This window comes from Sciurus carolinensis, chromosome 10, assembly GCF_902686445.1.
Source record: "Sciurus carolinensis chromosome 10, mSciCar1.2, whole genome shotgun sequence".
In the NCBI taxonomy this organism is placed as follows: Eukaryota; Metazoa; Chordata; class Mammalia; order Rodentia; family Sciuridae; genus Sciurus; species Sciurus carolinensis.
Window position 1 is genome coordinate 7,116,210 of NC_062222.1, and position 19,572 is coordinate 7,135,781.

Genomic DNA, 19,572 nt, shown 5'->3' on the forward strand with positions numbered 1-19,572 from the left:
AATCAAAAATAGAAACGTAAAGTTTAACTAATTTACTGGACAAAATAATTACTATTTGTTCTGAATAAAACAATACTGTTTTATTATTTATTATTTAAATAATACTACTTAATTCTGTTTTCCTAAAGACAAAAATACACACTTAACTGTGCAATGCGACAAAATATAAACATTTCTGAATCAATGCCCATAAATTAGGATCAAGATAACAAGAATTATAAAGATCAAAATACTAGCACGTTATTCCTTAAATACGTAAACATTGTTTTTTATTTGAACACTTGGCATAGGACAAAAGGTGAGCTCCTTTATTTGCTACAAAGTATCAAGTTATCAGGCCATCAAGTAAGTCAATACTAAGACCAGTATCTTCAAGTATGGATTAAAACATCATTTGTGAAATGTGAAAGTGAACAGTTTTAACCGGCCAAGAGAGTGCTGTGATTTGGCAATTGCATCATTATTGCAGTTAAAAGTCAGAGAGGCCGCTTGGGTTTCTCTAACATCTTGTATCAAACTAGAACAAAAAGGGAGCCCAGTAGACAAGAAAAAGCTCTCCGGCACAAATGCCTGTCACAGGATGACGGCAGGAGCCTCCTCAAGCCCGCGGTGTTCTAGATAAGTGACACGCACGAGGACACTGATCTAGCAGTGGCTATCTCGCCAAGGAACAAACGCCGACTCCTGAGATGAGCTGCTGTGACCCCTCACCCTTGATCCCAAGCGGCTGACTGCGTTTTGTCGGCCAGAGGTTCCCTTTTCCCAGACCCGCCGGGTTCGCCTGAGGTGCGTCCTGGCTTGCAGACCCCGGACTGCAACGCTCCACTCTTCGCAAATACTCATTTTTCCTGGAGCGCCTTCTCTCTGGGTTTCGTGCTAGGTTGTAAACCCGAAGCCACAGCCTCGCCGCACCGCGGCCCCACGCCCTGCCCTACAGCTGGGAGCGAAACCCCGGGCTCCGGCCGCGGGTGACCACGCCGGCTCCCTTGTCCGCGAGGGCGTGGCCCCGGGCGGTGACAGCACGGAAAGGGACCAGCCTCCACAGAGCGGGAGGGCGAGGCCTCCTCCGCCAGTATCAGCCCACCTGCTTCCGGATGTGTGGTCCCCTAAGAGCGGCTCCTGTTCAGACCCCACGCCCTGGCTCGCCATAGTTGCGAACCCCACAAGGTGGCGCGCGGCCAGCTCCGGTGACACCTGCCCGCTGGGGTTCCAGCCCGCCCGGAGATGGCCAAACAAGCCTGCCAGTGCGCGTGCGCGCCTGGCGCCGGAAGTGGGCGGGGCGCGCAGCCATCGGAGGCGGGGCGGCGCAGAGCGAGGGGGCGGGGCTCCGCGTCCTCGGCCTCCTCCCTGCGTCCGCGCTGGCCCGCCTCCCCGCCTCGCGGGGGAGGGCCGCTGGGCTCGAGGGCGGGTCCAGGCGCCGCCCGCCCGGCTCGAGCTCCGCCCTCCCCGCGCTGCCTGCGGGCCCCGGCTCCTCTGTTCCTGGAGAGCCCTCGGTCGCTGTGGTTGTGGGGCCAGCGAAGGTCCAGTCCCAGGAGCCCCGGGGGCGGCGGCGCCGGGACGCTCGGCCAGCGCACCGCAGGCTTCGCCCGGCGGCCAGTAAGTAGCGGGCCGCGGCCGAGCCCCGGGCCTCCCGGGCGCGCAGGCTGCCTACGTGCGGGCGGGCAGGGGCGCCAGGCGCGGCGCGGGCGGGAGCGCGGGACGGGACCCGGCCGGGGCGGGCGCGCCGCCAGGGCGGGGAGGAGGGAGGCGGAGGTGCGGACCCCGCCGGCCCCGGCTCCCCAGCCCGGGAGGCGCCTCGCCGTGGGGCTGGCGAGGGCCCGGGCCGAAGGGGCGTCCGGCCCGTCCGCGCGGACCAGGGCGGGAGCCTGGCGAGGTGCCACTCAGGGCCCGCCCTGGCTCCCTGGGGGTTGGGGAAGGTGCAGCACCTGCTGAGCCGCGAAGGGCTGCTTTATCCCGAGGAGATGACATTTTTAGGGAATACGGGCGTTCTCACTCCGTCTAGATGCCATTTCCTTCCCGGTCGTCACGTATTAACATCTTATTCCCACGGCTAGGCCTGTAGGCCAGGTGGTTGCAGCGATCCGTATTTGTCCCATAAATTAGCAGTTTATTAGAGCTAGTGATTTCATTTGATCACAGCTAGCCCATGAGATAGGCAAAGCAGAGAAATTTTCTATTTTATGGAGCACTGAGGCCCAGAGAAGTGACTTTTCCCAGGGTCGCTCAGTGTGGAATGGAGCTCTCTCGGTCCTTTTCAACTAATTGTTTTGTTTTTAGTTGTGGATGGACACACTTTATTTATTTATTTATTTTTTATGAGGTGCTGAGGATGAATTGTGCTAGGTAGGAGCTGTACCACTGAGATACACCCCCAGCCCCTCAAATGATGTTTATAAGGTTTTACCTTACGTGTGGTGTTGCCATCGACTCTGAACTTCGTCCCATTTGGGAACTTCTATGTGAAATGGGGTACATTCCACTGGTGAACAGCTAAACTTGAAATGTTTTCTGTTCAGAATCATCTGAATCCAGACCTGATTATTGGTACTTGTTTGGTTCAGTCTTGCAAATTCATTTATAACAACTGTGATTAGTTTCCAAGAAGATACATAGGTAGGAAATTTAACATTTTCTAGCCATAATGTTTCTTCACTGTGTCATCATCATTGCCTTTTTTAATCCCTGGAGGCTAGCACAGTATAGGGCACATATGTAGTGGACAAAGGAATTTTTAGCTATTACTGTGCTCAGCAGAAAGGTTGTTACAGGTATATAAACTGAAGGAATGCTTGTTGGATTACCTCATTTCATCCCTACATCCATACATCAACCTGTTAAAGTGGGAATTTTCTCAAATAGACAAATTGAAGGTAGGGAAATTAAGTAACTTGCCTAGGTCACACAGCTAATAAGCAATAGCTTAAAATGGAAAAAAAAAAAAAAAAAAACAACAACAACACAGCACTCCAGACTGTAAAGCCTGTGCTTGTTACTATCAGGATTCCTGTGAAAAGAACAAGAAGTACCTTTCATATCAAATTGCCAAAACAGATATTTGATTTTTATGTAAATAAAATAGTTTGCTATTGTACATTAGGCCACTTACAAATTAAAGTGGCTTGCTCAAGGTCATGCAGCTAGTGGATTGACCCAGGTGTTCTGCTCTTTTCCATTGCTATGTCCAAGAGATGACTTCAGACCACAAAAACACATGCAATGAGTACATGCAGGACTGGTGAAATCCAAATAAGCTCTACGTATCTCTTAGGAACACACAGCATTCAAACAAAGTGAACTTTTTCTTTTCCTACTGGTACTGGAGATTGAACCCAGTGGTGCCACCAGGGAGCTACATCCCCATCCATTAGAAAAGTTTTTTTAATTTTAAAACAGGGTCTCACTAAAGCACATGCTGGCCTCAAACTTGTGATGCTACTGCCTCAACCACTTAAGTAGTTGGGATTATGGTTGTATCTGGAATTACAGGCATGTCCCACCAGACCTGGCTAAAGTAAACAGTTTTTTTTTTTTTTAAACAGTATTTAAAAAAAAAAAAAAAAAAAAAAACCAACTATTTTTTTAAAAGCCCTTTGAAAAGAGATTAATTTCCTGAATGTTTCACATGAGGATATGAAACAATCCACTTACTAGATTTCCTTAGATTATCTTTCAGATTAGATACCCACCCTCCTCCTAAACAAACCTCCTATTTTCCTAATTGTCTCCAGTGTAAGGTTAATAAGAATTAAACTTGTTGCACAAGGGTAGTAGATTTTAACATTGAATATCTGAGGTATCTAATCCCCTTCTTTGCTTCTTAAACATGTATTGAGAAAAGGTCATTTAAAAGTGAAGTTACAAAATAAAAATTAGGTGTTCTCTGGGGGAGGGAATAAAATTATTGTGCATGGTGTTGTTTTTTAAAGTATTTATGCCTTTGAGGTACATATGTACACACATAAATAACATGAGGATGAAAGTCCTACAGAGATTAGGGTTGTGTTTAGATACTTAGGTATCTAAGGTACAGAGTGACAGGAGATAAGAGTACTCAATGGCAGAGTAGACCAGGAGTGCCATCTTAGCAATAGCGCTCATTTCTAGGAAAGGCATTTCATTTCTTGGCACGTATTAGAACTTCTATTTTTGTTTCACTTTGTTTTTACCTTTCACAATGGCTATTTAAAAACATAGATGGCAGTTGTGTCATTTTGGCTTGATACATACTTCAAAAGTGGGTCCTGTTTCTGCAGAAACTCTTTGGTGTTAGTCCAGCTAGTGTCAGGGCTTTTAGTATCTGGCCTGGCTCCAGATGGTGCCTCCTTATGGTGAATTGCAGTTGTCTTTACCCTGAGCTTGGGTTATTATCTGCTCACAGTGACACTGGATACCTTGAGCACAGCCGGCCCTGCCTAAAAAGACCTACATGATTAGAGGGTCAGAAAAACCTGGCATTTTATATTTGGGGGTGCTGAAATGGGATTTAAGAAGATTTATATAATCCCAAACCCAAGAACCAAATTTATACTAAGCTATATGTGTCTTTGGTTTCACTCCTGTTCCTCGTTTGTCAGTTGTTTACTGGCAGGTAAATATAGCAGGGAATATGCTGGCTCTATTTTGGAGTTGTGACTCTTATGGCCTAGTCTACAAAGAATCAGCAATACAGAAATGCTTTCTAGTGTAAGGTTAAAAATTAAAAATGACTAAACAGTTTAAGCACATAATAAACTACATTATAAAATATTTGCAAAAGTTTATTGCTTTTGGGTACTTCGTTAATTTCCTTGTAACTTTCTACTTATGTATGTTTGTCTTGCTGTAGTTTTATCTACTACTGCTCTAAAAGAATAAGGGAAATATCTTATGAATAACGCATTGCTTTTCTTACTGTAATGTAAGTGTAGAACTTTTATTTTTATTTTTTAATAACATGGAATATGCTTATTACTTTCAATACCTTGAATGTTACAAAGAAAAACATTGACCCCAGTCTGTTTCATGCCATGGTAGACAAAATAAATGGCATATAATACTGCAAAAGACAATGAAGTACTGTTATAACATACCACTGTTCTGTAGTTTAATAAATATACATAAAAATGAATTATTGCTATATATTTTAATAATTCCCAAAAGATCCAAGAAGTAAAATAATTGAAATCATCATTCATTACTCACAATAAACTTGCCTCATGCTGCGACTATTTCTTCCCAGTATTTATATAACCACTTAGCCTCTTGAAATATGTAATACTCAGCTTTGTTAAGTAGGCAAAGAATAAACTGATGATTATACCATTTCCACCCCAAGAGGTGTACTTCTGTTCATTTCTGAAACTTCCCACCCTGAGTTAGTACAGATCCCATAAGTTATGGGCACAGCCCTCCAGATACCACAGCTTTAGACAAATCATTCTTTGGGGGTTTCTAGGCCACTAGTCCTATGACCATTTGGCTGTAAAGTTAAGAGATTCCTTAGACCTTTGTGAGTCAGTCTCTTGCTAGAATGATTCATAGAACATATATATATATAAAACAATGAGGTTCACAAAGAACATTTGAAATAATAGGTGAGTACTTATTAAAGTTCATTGATGGAAATGCAAATTTCCATTTTCCCTTTATCTAAGTAGAAAAATCCTGAACCTAAATCAGGTTTTGCACACAAATCAAAACTACACCTTTCAATTAGAAAAGATGGGGGTGAGCATAAAAAGAAATCTTCAGAAATAACTGAAAAAGAGAGCTAAATGGTGGCAGGTAGTAGCACAGATTAGTATTCATCCTTCATTGTGGTATACTAGAGGAGCAGTATGTGTGGTGGTTAGATCTTGAGCTTTGTACAAGAGTTGGATTATGGCTTTTTCTTACTGATTATGTGACCTTGGTTTCCTCCTCGATGTAACCTAGTCTTTGGGAGGTTTAAAAGAGAAAGTGTATATGTTGTAGTTTTTAAAATAGTACCTGACTGATAACATAGTACTATGAGTACCTGAGTCTACCCATGGCTATAGAACCAGAATTCACTGTAGCTCATGGGCAAATCTAGAATTAATTAATTTTCAAAATTGGTGCCTTTCATTTTGAATCTTTATGTATTATTTATTTTCTCCTACCATTGCGTCTAATAAATATCAGGTACGCTTTAGTCACTGTGTGAAGGATAGAGAGATCTTGCCCTAGCAAAATGCAGTTTAGTGAAGGTTGGGGTTCTTCATTTTCTCTACTTCTATTCCTCTATTCCCATTTTTTTTTCTAAATCTCATTTATTATTTTCAAAGGAATAAATGGAGGGATTTAATCTCAATTTTTAATTTTACCTCTTCAAAGAAGTAGTTAGAAAATTGACCTGCTGTTTGCATATTTTAAAAAAGTTTAAAGTCATTTTAAATTTTTCTCCTAGATGCTATTTGCTACTGATGGGTGTAAGCAAGTTAGATGTTCTGTACCGGAGACTTCTCCTCACAAAACTTTTTATCAGAGGATGGGGAAGGCCAGAAGATCTTAAAAGGTAATTTTTTTTTCCCTGAATACTTTAAAGTCTTAATTGTTTACTTTTCCTTTTATATTCTTAGTTATTTAAGTTTTAACTTATAATAGACTTTTTAAAATAATTCAGATTTTAGAGACCTGTCAGAAACAAACTAAATGTTCATATATAAATATATATATATATATATATATATATATATATATATATAATTTTCATTCTTATTTTTGCAGTGCTGATAATTTAACCCAGGACCTTGTGCTTACTACATAAGAACTCAACCAATGGAGAACAACACCAGCCCTTTTTATTTTTATTTTGAGACAGACTCTACCTAAGTCATCCAGACCAGTCTTAATCTAGAAATCTTCCTGCCTCAAGCTCCTGAATAACTAGAATTATAGGCATGCCCTACATCCAGCTACAAGCTAGATTTCTAACTTCAGTAATTCATTAGGCCAATTAGAGTTATATGTAGTTTCCTAGGGACCTGAGTCTACCCATGGCTGTAGAACTGGAATTCATTGTAGCTCAGGGGCAAATCTGGAATTAATTAATTTTCAAAATTGGTGCCTTTCATTTTGAATCTTTATGTATTAATTATTTTCTGAACATTGTTGTTCCTTTTTTTTTATTTTTTTGAGAAGAGTGTTCAGTTTCGGGGGGAAACTTACCCTTTTCCTTATGTGATTAAAAAACTGAATTCCAAAATGGTTTATGAACTGCACCTGTTACCCCAGCGACTCTGGAGACTGAGGCAAGAGGATCAGGAGTTCAAACCCAGCCTCAGCAACATAGCAAGGCCCTAAGCAGCTCAGCAAGACCCTGTCTCTAGTAAAATATAAAAAAGGGCTGGGGAGGTGGCTCAGTGGTTAAGCACCCCTGGGTTTAATCCCTGGTACCAAAAAAATAAAATAAATAGCTTATGAACTGGATTTGCTAATTTTTTTTCCTTTTTGTCTCCTTTCCTATAATAGACTCTTCGAATTCAGAAAAATGATTGGAAATCGAGAAAGATGCCAGAATTTGGTTTCAAGTGATTATCCAGTATACATTGATAAGGTATTTAAATGAAAGCAATACAATTGTAGAAATTCTGATTTAGCATAATTGTATGTAGATAATAGATGTAATGTTAGAGTAGAATAATAATAAACTCTAGTTATGAATGCAGTGGACTTACATTCAGTATTTAAAGAATGCTATTTGTACCCTAACCACATGTTTTAAATAACTATAGTCATGTATATTTGGAAGCATATATTTGATACTTGCCTAAGTACAAAAAAGTATTTAGGCTGAATCTTTCAGAGTCTCATTTTGTATCCTTAGGCTCAAGAGGATTAAGGTAAATTATTCAACATTAAAGAAGAATAGTAAGTATTAAAGGGGAGTAATCTAGTTGGAGAATCACAACATGAAGAGTTATTTACAGAGTAACTATAAAAATACAACAGGGAAAATGTCATTTTTTAAATCATTTAGTTTTTTTAAGCAACTACCTGTTTTTCTAGAAAATATTTATAGATTTATGTGTTAGATACCAGAGACGATATTGGAAAAGGGATACAAATGGCTGAACTTCCCATCCCTCACTCCCCTGCTATACTGGATATCTTTAGAATTCTTTCTTTTTTAAAAGTTTTCCATAGTTGGTGTGATGGCCAGTGACTAATCCCAGTGACACGGGAGTCCAAGGCAAAAAAATCACAAGTTTGAAGCCAACCTCAGCAGTTTAGTGCTCATAATAAATTTAAAAAGCTAAGTGGTGAAAAGTACCCCTATGTTCAATCCCCAGCACTAGCAGCAGAAAAAAGATTTCCACTGCTGAGAACAAAATTTTTTAAATTTTTAAAAATTTTTTATTTTTACAGACTGCATTTTTTTTTTTTTTTTGCCATGCTGGGGATTGAACCCAGGGCCTTGGGCTTGCAAGGCAAGCACTCTACCAACTGAGCCATATCCCCAGCCCTACAGACTGCATTTTGATTCATTATACACAAATGGGGTACATCATTTCATTTCTATGGTTGTACACAATGTAGATTCATCCCATTTGTGTAATTATGCATGTACATAGGGTAATGTCTGTCTCGTTCCACAATTTTTCATACTTACCTCCCTCTCATTTCCTTCTACATAATCTAAAGTTCCTCCATTCTTCTCTCACTCCCCACCACCATTATATATCATCATCCACTTATCAGGGAAAACATTCAAAATTTTTAAATCACAAACCTCTTCTTGATATCATTGCCATTCCCTCATAGCTTATGGATCAGAACATTTCTCCCTGACTCTCAAATTTTGTTAAATATTTCTATTTTTTACTTTTTTCCTATTGGAGAAATAGATTTAGGCTTAAAATACACTAAATAATATCAAAAAAGTCTCCTTTAATCTCTGTTCCTTTCTACCATCTACTTCTATTTCCCTTCCCAGAGGGAATTACTGTTAAGATTTCAGAATATGTTCTTACAGATTCCCCTGTGGTTTTTCAAAATTGAGATACAATTCATACTATAAAATCCATCCTTTCAAACTGTACAATTGAGTGTTTTTAAATTTATTAGCAACCACCACTCTTTTCATTAATCACAAAACATCTTTCTAGCCCCAGAAAGAAATAGTGTAATCATGAGCTGTCATTTCCCATTGCCCCTGTCCCCTACCTGCTGGCAGTTACTATGAATTCTCCTAGTTAGGACCTTTCTTATAAGTAGAATCATATAATGTGTGGTCTTCTGTGTCTGGCTTCTTTCACTGTTCTTTTCTTTTTTTGGTACTGGGGATTTAACCAAGAGGTGCTTAATCGCTGAGCCACATCTCCAGCCCTTTTCATTTTATATTGTGAGATAGGGTTTCACTAAGTTGTTTAGGGCCTTGCTAAGTTGCTGAGGCTGGCCTTGAACTTGAAGTTCTCCTGCCTCAGCCTCCTGAATTGCTGGGATTACAGGTGTGTACCACCATACCTGACTTGCTTTGTTTTTTGCCACACTTGGGATTGAACCTGAGGCACTCTGCCACTGAGCTACATCCCAGCCCTTTTTTTTTTTTTCATTTTGAGACAGGGTCTTGCTAAGTTGCCAAGGCTGACCTTGAACTTTTGATCTTCCTGCCTCAGCCTTCTGAGTAGCTGGGATTACAGACTACTGCATCAGGCTCAAAAACTTACTTCTTATGATTCTTCTTATATTGTTGAATGCTGTTGAATTTTCTTGACTAGTATTTTGAGTTATTGCCTGTCGTTGAATGTGATTTATTATTTATTTTCCTAACTAGACTATAGTAAAGGATATAGAAGGAAAAAAATGTGTGTAGGTAGAAGCTATGTCTTCATAAAGCACAGTGAGGCTAAAAGGAAACAGAGTAAGCACTGAAAACAGTTTTTAATTTAATAGAATTTTGTATTAGAAAAACATGATAGAATAAGATAGATATCTTAGTCTACTGGTGCACATCTTTGGTTTTCTTTTCTTTCAGATGGAGGAACAGTCAGACTGTAAGATCCTAGATGGACACTTTGTTTCCCCCATGGCCCACTACGTGCCCAATATCATGCCAATTGAATCTGTTATTGCACGGTAAGAATTTTTATAAAGTAAAATTAGTAAGTTTTAAAAAAAATTTTTTTTAGATATTGATGGACATTTATTTTATTCATTTATTTATATGTGGTGCTGAGAATCAAATCTCACACATGCTGGGCAAGTGGTCTACCACTGAGCCACAACTCCAGCCAATTATTTATGTTCATTAAAATTATAATATATCAACACCATTATATTTCAAAATATCACTTAGTAATAAGGCAGATCTAAACTATTAAAAGACTGAATTTAAAAGGTGTTTTAATTCTTATAAGAACTTAGAGTAGTATATGTACAAGGATATTAATTAAAGCATCATTTATAGTTGCAAAAAATGGTTCTTGCCCTTAATGTTCAGTAATAGGGGCTTATTTGTCCCCTGTTTATCCATAGCGTGGATACTGTTACTGACCTGGAAATGTGGTCACAATATATTAAGTTTAAGAAGTTACTACAGTGATTGTATAGTTCCATGTTTGTGTCTATGCAGGCATCCACACACTGTCACACAGAGAAGTTTCCAAAAGTTATAAACTAATGTGCCAGCTCCGATTCTGAGTGGGGAGTTTTTGGATTTTAAAGAACTGCAGTTTTAGCCAGGGAAACTGGGGATAGAAGGTATTTACCTTAACATTATAAAGCCTACATATGACAGACCCAAAGTCAGCGTCATAGTGATTGGAGTAAAACTGATAGCATTTCCTGTAAAATCAGGAACAAGACAAGGATGTTCATTCTCACCACTCCTATTCAACAGAGTTTTTGAAACTCTAGCTAGAGCTATCAGGCAAGAGAAGGAAATTGAAGGAATACAAATAGGAAAAGAAGTAGTCAAATTATTTCTGTTTGCTGATGACATGATCCTATATCTAGAAGATCCAAAAAATTCCACCAGAAGACTTCCAGAACTGATAAGTGAATTTAGCAAAGTAGCAAGATACAAGATCAGCATTCATAAATCAATGGCTTTCCTATACTCCAGTAGTGATCCTAAGAAAAAAATCCAAAACCCATTCCATTCACAATATTCTTAGAAATAAACAAAACAAAAACTTTGAAAATTAATCTAACCAAGGAGGTGAAAGATCTCTAGATAAAAATTAGAGAACACATAAAATAGAAATTGAAGACCTTAGAAGATGGAAAAACATCTCATGTTCTTGGATAGGCAAAATTAATATTCTCAAAATAGCCATATTACCAAAAACATTATACAGATTCAATGCAATCCCCATCAAAATACCAATAACATTCTTCACGGAACTAGAAAAAAGAGTACTAAAATTCATTTGGAAGAAAAAGAGCTGAAATAGCCAAAGCAGTCCTGAGCAAGAATACAGGATGTATCACAATACCTGATCTCAAATTATACTCCATAACTGTAATAACAAAATCAGCATGGTATTGGCATCAATATAGACATGAAGACCAATAAAATAGAATAGAAAACACAGAAAAACCTACATACTTAGTCATCTGATACTTGACAAATGTTCCAAAAATATATGTTGGAGAAAAGACAGCCTTTTTAACAAATGATGCTAGGAAAACTGGCTATCCACATGTAGATGGATGAATCTAGATCCCTCTCTCTCTGGCTGTGCAAAAGTCAAATCAAAGTGGTTCAGAGACTTAGAAATTAGACCAAAAACTTTGCATCTCTTCTAGAAAACATATGCTCAGCATTCCATCATGTTGGTGTAGGCACTGTCTTCCTTACCAAGACCCCTAAAGCTCAGGAAATAAAACCAAGAATCAGTAAGTGGAATGGCATCAAATAAAAAAATCCTCACAGCAAAAGAAACAATCAAGAGCATGAAGAGCAAGCCTACAGAAAGAAAAAAATCTTTGCCAGCTACTCCTCTAGAGGGGTTTAATACCCAGAATATATAAAGAACTCAAAAAGCTTAACACCAAAAATAAATAAATAAATAATAACCCAATCAATAAATTGGCAAAAGAACTACACAGACACTTCTCAAAAGAAAAAACAACAAATGGCAAAAAAAAAAATATTAAAAAATGTTCAACATCTCCAGCATTTAGGGAAACACAAATCAAAACTACATTAAGAATTCCTCTCTTGGGGCTGGGGTTGTGGCTCAGTGGTAGAGCGCTTGCCTAGCATATGTGAAGCACTGGGTTCAGTCCTCAGCACCACATATAAATAAATGAATAAAATAAAGATCTATCAACATCTAACTAAAAAAAGTTAAAAAAAAAAAAAGAATTCCTCTCAGAATGGCAATTGTCAAGAATACAAATAATAATAAATACAAGGATATGGGGGAAAAGGTACATTCATACATTGTTGGTGGGACTGCAAATTAGTACAGCCAATCTGGAAAACAGTATGGAGATTCCTCAAAAAACTAGGAATTGAAGGACTAGGCAGGCAACTCAATGGTAGTGTGCTTGACTAGCATGTGCAAGGCCCTAGGTTCAGTCCCCAGTGCCTCCTAAATAAACAGTTAAGGGGGAACGGAACCACCATGTGACTCAGCTGTCCCACTCCTCAGTGTTTATCAGCATTATTCAAAAGAACTACAATGAGCACACTAGAGCAATACCGCCACTTTGATGTTTGTAGCAACACAGTTCACAACAGTCAAATTATTTAACCTTGTCAGATGTCTGTCAATAGATAAATGGATTAAGAAATTGTGGTGTATATTCACAATGGAGTTTTAATCATAAAGAAGAGTGTTTGACATTTGCTGATAAATGAATGGAACATAATGATAGGTGAACATAATGATAGGTGAAATAAGCCAAACTGAAAAAATCAAGGGTAAAATGTTTTCTCACATATGAGGATGCTAGAGCAAAATAAGGGAGAGAATATGTGGAGATAGGGTATCATAAAGATATAGGAAAGTTCAGTGGAGTAGAAGGAGGAAATTGAGAGGGAGGGAGGACAGGAAAGAGGAGAAAATGTGGAATGAATTTAACAAAATCATGCTATGTGCATGTATAAATACACCACAGTAAATTCCACCTTTATGTTTATCTGTAAAGCAGAAATCAAAAAAACAAGATGAATGAAAGGAAGAACAGTAGAGTAGAGAAAGGAGAATAGGATGAGGGAGGAGGAGAAGGAAGGCAGGGGTTGGGGGCACCAGGAACTGAAATGGAGTGAATTAAATTCCATACGTATATGATTTTGTCAAAATGAATCAAGGATTATATATAACAGTAATGCACTAATAAAAGAAAAAGAACAGAAGAAAAAAATTTCACTTTTAAGTTTTACAATGTACATGTACTTCCTTTAATAGGAAGAAAAAGGTTAAAGAACTTGGAGTAACAGACTAGACAGACTGCATGGTTTTACAGCTCCTCCAGAGAGTTTGTAATTAGCAATCTGTGAATGTAAATGGATATTGTAAGGTTTTTAAGTCGTTGGTTGTATAATAGTTGAAACTTATCTTTTTTGGACCTTCTTTAGACCTTGAATTTGCTTTGTTGAAACTTTCATCACAGTAAGTGCAGAGATCAATTTTAAAATTGTTTTAAATTGTAAATCATGTGAAACTAGGTCTTTATGTGGAAACATGGTTTTCCATTTTATGATTTACCAAATATTGCTTATTTAAAAGGGTAAGATATTTTATTTTCCCTCTGCATTGTTGATGATAACCCATTTCTTGTTTCTGGGAAGTGTTTTTTTCTTTAAGATGTTTGTTTGCAATTCCAGTCATACGTGTGTGTGTGAAAATCAGTTGAGAAGAGATTATTCTATAATGGAAACCTTAAGCTTTCATGTGAGTGCAGTGGAATCCTAGGAAAAAAATTCCACTTCATTCCAATAAATTCAGAACCTAACAAATGAAACTAAAAGTATGAAGTAGCAGCAGAGCAATTTTTAACTCTTGTAGTCAGCTATTTTATTAATCCTAAGGTATTAACTTAAATTTTTTTTTCTTTAAATAACTTCAAAATAAAATGAAAGTGTCATGTAGTAGAAAGAACCAGAACTTTGGAATTAAACAGATCTGGGATTGAACTCTGATTCCGCTCATTATTGACCTAATGACCTTTGGTCAATTACTTAATCTCTGAACCAGGTTTTATAAAGTAGGAATAGTACTTATCTCATAGGGTTATTAAAAGAAATAAAAATAAATAGAATGAAAATTATATTCAGAGAATACAAAAAAATTAAATAAATGTGTAGCTCTTTAACCTAAAAACTTAAAGAATATAAAGGTCCTCCTCTTGTACTTGTACTTGTACATTGTAAAACTTAAAAGTGAAATTTTTTTCTTCTGTTCTTTTTCTTTTATTAGTGCATTACTCTTATATATAATCCTTGACCCATTTTGACAAAATCATATACACATGGAATTTAAATTTTCCACCTTATCCGGAAAATTATATAGATTTTAGAACAAAGAAAGAGGGGGTATCTGGGGTGCGGCTCAAAGATAGAGTACCTGCTGAGCATGTGTGAGACCTAGATTTGATCCCTGATACTGCAAAAATACATAAAATAAAAGAAGGAAATCGTGTCCTCCAACTGAGTTTTAGAAATAATCTCAAAACTTATGGAGAGTTAAGTATTTTCACCTTAACAGTGCACATCCTAGTATACATCTCTTTGCCTACTTAGCTTATTTTTTTTTGCCATATATATAGGGAAGTATTAATAATGTTATACTTATGTACATACATCCACAAGGAGAAACCCTTTCATCTTCTTGTCAATTGGTTCATTATTCATGATTCTTTTTTCCTTTTTTCTTTTTTGTACTGAGTTTCTGCTTTTACTGGGTAGATGAAAGATACATCAGGAAAATAAAATGAGGGAACTCAAATATTCCTTTTCTTTACTAAACGGATTAAGGCTGTTTAGATCCAACTGTAGTGACACACTCTCTCTCTCTCTCTCTCTCTCTATATATATATATATATATATATATATATATATACACACATTAGATTATGGATTTAACTATGTAATGTGAAATAACTTATGAACTGGTATGTGTCTTATGGATATCCCATATTGGAAATGTACTCATGTCAGAATTCCAAATGAACTTAATATTTTTAAGCACAGCATCAACTTGAGCAAATATAAATAATTTAGTGTTCAAACTTTATCAAAAATTGAATTACATGAAAAGGCAAATATGATCATCTGGTTAAACATTAATAGTCCTGCTGGAATAGTTCTGTGTTTTATAGAAATTCATTTTTCATTGTCAGACATCAGAAATAATTTTACAAGCCAGGCATAATGGTGCATCCCTGTACTCCCATGTACTGGGAAGGCTGAGAGGAGAAGATCACAAGTCTGAGGCCAGCCTCAGCAATTGAGCAAGACCCTGCCTCAAAATAAAAAATGAGAAGCTCTGCTGGGCACAGTGGTGCATGCCCGTAATTCCAGTGGCTCAGGAGGCTGAGGCAGGAGGATCGCAAGTTCAAAGCCTGCTTCAGCAACTTTGGCTCTAAGCAACTTAACAGACCCTGTCTCAAAAGAAAAAATAAAAATCAGACTGGGTCTTGGCTCAGTGGTTAAGCACCCCTGGGTATAATCCCTGGTATCAAAAAATAAATAAATAAAAAAGAATGATAGAAAGAAACCTAGTATATCATTAATTACATTTAATAGAACTAACAAAAATTGAGCAGGGGCAAAAGAAGATAAGAGGGTTTCCCTTTGTTTAAAAAAATAACAGGACTGGTGTTGTGGCTCAGTGGTAGAGCACTTGGGTTTGATCCTCAGCAACACATAAAAATAAATAAAGGTATTGTGTCCATCTACAACTAAAAAATATTTTTATTAAAAAATGAACCAAACACTGCAATTAAAAGGTAGTGTGAACTAACAGAAAACAAGATCCAAACATACTATGTGCAAGAAATACATTCTTTAGGTGAAAATTGAGAGGTGGAAAAAGATATTTCACACTGGAATTAAACATACGGCTTGACAACATATTACCAGAATTGATGATGAATGACATTTCATAATGTTAAAAATCTCTGGAGGTAATCAGTTAGAACTTTAAACAAAAACTTGAGAATTTTTCTGGTATTGTCTCTACAGTTCTGGAAATGTATGGTACTTTCTCTAGTTCCCAAGTTAGAAATGCTTCAGTGTATGAATTCATACCTGTTTTGGTTGATGAGGTATTTAACCCACTTCTCAAAATTGCCAAATTTTTTTCTTTAATTCTTTTTTTTTTTTTTTGGTGGTGGGGTGGGTATTTGGCATTGAACACAGGGGCACTAAACCACTGAGCCACATCCCCAGCCCTTTTTTATATTTTATTTTTTATTTTGAGATAGGGTCTTGCCTAGTTGTATAGGGCCTAGTTGTATTTTCTTTTTCTTTTTTTTTCTCTCTTTTTTTTTTTTTTTTTTTTTTTTTTTTTTGTGGTGCTGGGGATTGAACCCAGGGCTTTGTGCATGCGAGGCAAGCACTACCAACTGAGCTATAATCCCAGCCCCCTAATTTTCTTATTCTAAGTGACAGGAAAGAAAAAATTCTGTCAAAAATTAATGAATCAAAAAATAAAACATGGGCTGGGGTTGTGGCTCAGTGGTAGAGCACTTCTCTAGCATATGTGAGGCCCTGGGTTCCATCCGCAGCATTACATTAAAATAATAATAATAATATAAAGGTATTGTGTCCATCTACAACAAAAAATGAAAAAAAAAAACATGTTGAGTGTGGTGGCACACATCTGTAATCTCAGCAACTCAGAAGGCTGAGGAGGAGGATCACAAGTTTGAGGTCACAGGAGCTTAGTGAGGCCCTTAGTGAACTCCTTTAGGAGCTCAGACTTGGGATCCAGACTTTGTAGGTCTGAATTCCTGCTCCAGCTTTCTGGATATAAGATCTTGCACAACATACTTAACTTTTCTGTGTCTTCGTTTCATCACCTGTGAAAGAAGAAAAATAATAGTGTCTACTGAATCATCTCACTTAAAACATAAAACTGTATTTGGCTCAATAAGGATCATGTAAATGTTATTGTGGGTTCTGTTTTATGAAAATTTTTAATAGGCTTTATCTTTAGATTTAATCAAAATGTTACAAACCAATAGCATTTAGAATATCATGAAGTCCAGGAAATGTGATGGCAGAATGCATCCACAGGGGGAGTATAAGGCTGTCATCAGTCTCTGGGACTTGAAGGGATGATAGGACTAACAGAAATTGATGAGATGAAAGCGTTCCTTTTTTTTTTATTTTTATTTTTTTGCGGTACTGGGGATTGAACTCAGGGCCTTGTGCTTGCGAGGCAAGCACTCTACCAGCTGAGCTATCTCCCCAGCCCAACGTTCCTTTTATTTAAAAATTAGTTATTATGTCTTTCTCTAATATTTACATTATTCAATCATATAATCAGTTTTTAAAGCATATTATTCTTTACAATATTCTTTTTTTCTTTTTTGGAGTCCTCTGACTTTGTATTCTAAGATGTACTAATTATTTTTTATAGTATTAGAAATTGATTCCAGGGCCACAAGTATGCTAGACAAGTGTTCTTACCACTGAGCTACATCCTCAGCCCTTTTTTAAATTTTAAAATTTCTAGACAGGGCCTTGCTAAGATGCTGAGGCTGGCCTAGAACTTGTGATCCTCCTGCCTCAGCCTCCTGAAGTGCTGGAATTACAGTCATGTGCCACCGTGCCTGGCTAAACAATTTTATTGAGGCGTATTTTATTTATGAAGTCCACCCATTTCAAGTGTACAATTCAATAATTTCTTTAGTGACTTTACCCAGTGGTGCAACTATCACCATAATAGAATTTATTTTTTTTCTTTTTTCCTGATTATTTCTGTTATGAACATGTCAGTTGTTCTGTTTGTCCATCTCTACCCCTCCCATTTTTCTTTAAATGTGAGGCCCTTAGTTGTTCATTGATACTTAGGAGTGGAGAATTGAACTGCTTAATATAGATATTTGGCTTGGGTTTCCTCAAATTGTGAAGTGGATTTTTTGTTTTGTTTTGGAGGGTACCAGGACTGGACCTAGGAGGGCTCCACCTTTGAACCTTTGAACTTCATCTCTAGCTGCACCCCCCCCCTTTTTTTTTTTGAAAGAGGATCTTGTTCTATTGCCCAGGCTGTCCTCAAACTTTTGAACCTCCTGTCTCAGCCTCCTGTGTAGCAGGAATCCAGGTGCACACTACTGCACCAGTTACTCATTATTTTAGGACTATCATATATATTGACATCTGCTGAAAAGAAGAAAATTCATTTCTGCGTTAATAAAGTACAGCTCCTGGCTGCATGTGAAGTTTTATTTCTCGTGAATAGTGGTGTTGACTTTGGGTTTATGGTATCTGTGAAGTGTATGTCACCTGGCAGACTTCACTGTTACTCTGTATAGGTAGGAAAGAGGCAGAGGAGGTGCCTCCCTCCCCCACAGTGTCAGAGTAAGGAAGATTTTATGTGAGCACACAAACGCCCATGCTAGGAGCCTGGGTTTTCCCTAAGCAGATTGCTGAGTTTTTTTAGAGGACAGTCCTCTAGTTTCAGGTTGAGGGTAACACCATGCCATATGTAAATAAGTGTTTTACTTAATTACCTTGATTTCTGCCTCACTATCCATTCCCAACCCTCAGTTTTGAGTCTCTTGTGACCATATTAAACCAAAATAGCTTCTGCCCCTGCCATACCCATCTCCTGTGTCTCCTCTGGGCTGCTATTCTGATTCTTGGATTGTAAGCCTTTAAACTCACTTTAGTATACAAGGCTTTATTCGGTAAATTTATGTTCAGCTCCTTATCTTATTGAATATTATACATGTCCAGACTGGGCACTGTGGCATACAACTGAAAATCCTGCTACTCTGGAGGCTGAGACAGGAGGATGGCAAGTTCAAGACCAGTTTGGGCAACCTAGCAAGACCCTGTCTCAAAATAAAAGATTATAAGGACTGGGGATGTAGCTCAGTGATACAGCACCCCTAGGTTTAATCCCCGGTACTGCAAAAAAAAAAAAATAGTCCGAGGACACCATTTCCGTACCTCACCTTCCCTGTTTGATATCCTCATTTCTGCTTTATGTGCCGTGTCTGTGTGCCCTTCTCTTTTCTCGGCTGACAAAACAGCTACCACTGCCCGTACAACCTCCAGAGCAAATGCTCAGTTGAATCTAACTGCAGCCGGTCCCAGTTTCTATATTACCAAAAGAGCAAATCTCACTGCCCAAATCCGGCCTATACCCGGCTCAAACACCTGTGCCAGAGTGCTTTTATTCATCATAAAACACTGGGAAAGACTGTGAGATGATGATGTAATTTGAGCAGACAGACTGATAATGAGCCTTATGGTCAGTGTTCAGTCAGTACTGTGACCAAAGATTCCTATTAATTTCAAGCTGTTCTCCAGTAATGAAATCACTACATACTTTACCATGGAACAAAAGGAAAGCACACGCAAACAATAGCTGAGATCACAGCTTTCTACTGGAAAAAGGAAGTTCGTGTGTGTGTGTATGTGTATGGTACTAGGGATCAAACCCC

The 19,572-nt window shown here is 38.1% G+C and overlaps 2 protein-coding genes across 5 annotated transcripts in view; one reads left to right on the forward strand and one right to left on the reverse strand.

Moving 5' to 3' along the window:
• Positions 1 to 1,255, reverse strand: part of Mfsd8 (major facilitator superfamily domain containing 8) — a 31,225-nt gene extending 29,970 nt beyond the window's left edge. Inside the window, 1 exon segment of the mRNA XM_047566872.1 lies at positions 1,085 to 1,255. Coding sequence (XP_047422828.1) covers positions 1,085 to 1,149 — 65 coding nt within the window. The 5' untranslated portion in view covers positions 1,150 to 1,255.
• Positions 1,256 to 1,420: 165 nt separating this feature from the next.
• Positions 1,421 to 19,572, forward strand: part of Abhd18 (abhydrolase domain containing 18) — a 33,742-nt gene continuing 15,590 nt past the window's right edge. Inside the window, exons 1-4 of one of the 4 annotated variants that reach the window (XM_047566701.1) lie at positions 1,421 to 1,596; positions 6,407 to 6,514; positions 7,471 to 7,555; positions 9,977 to 10,077. In XM_047566701.1, coding sequence (XP_047422657.1) covers positions 6,423 to 6,514; positions 7,471 to 7,555; positions 9,977 to 10,077 — 278 coding nt within the window. In that variant the 5' untranslated portion in view covers positions 1,421 to 1,596; positions 6,407 to 6,422. Of the gene's footprint in view, positions 1,597 to 6,406; positions 6,515 to 7,470; positions 7,556 to 7,825; positions 7,870 to 9,976; positions 10,078 to 19,572 lie in introns of those variants that run through there. The other 3 variants (XM_047566700.1, XM_047566703.1, XM_047566702.1) reach the window with 3 other exon arrangements.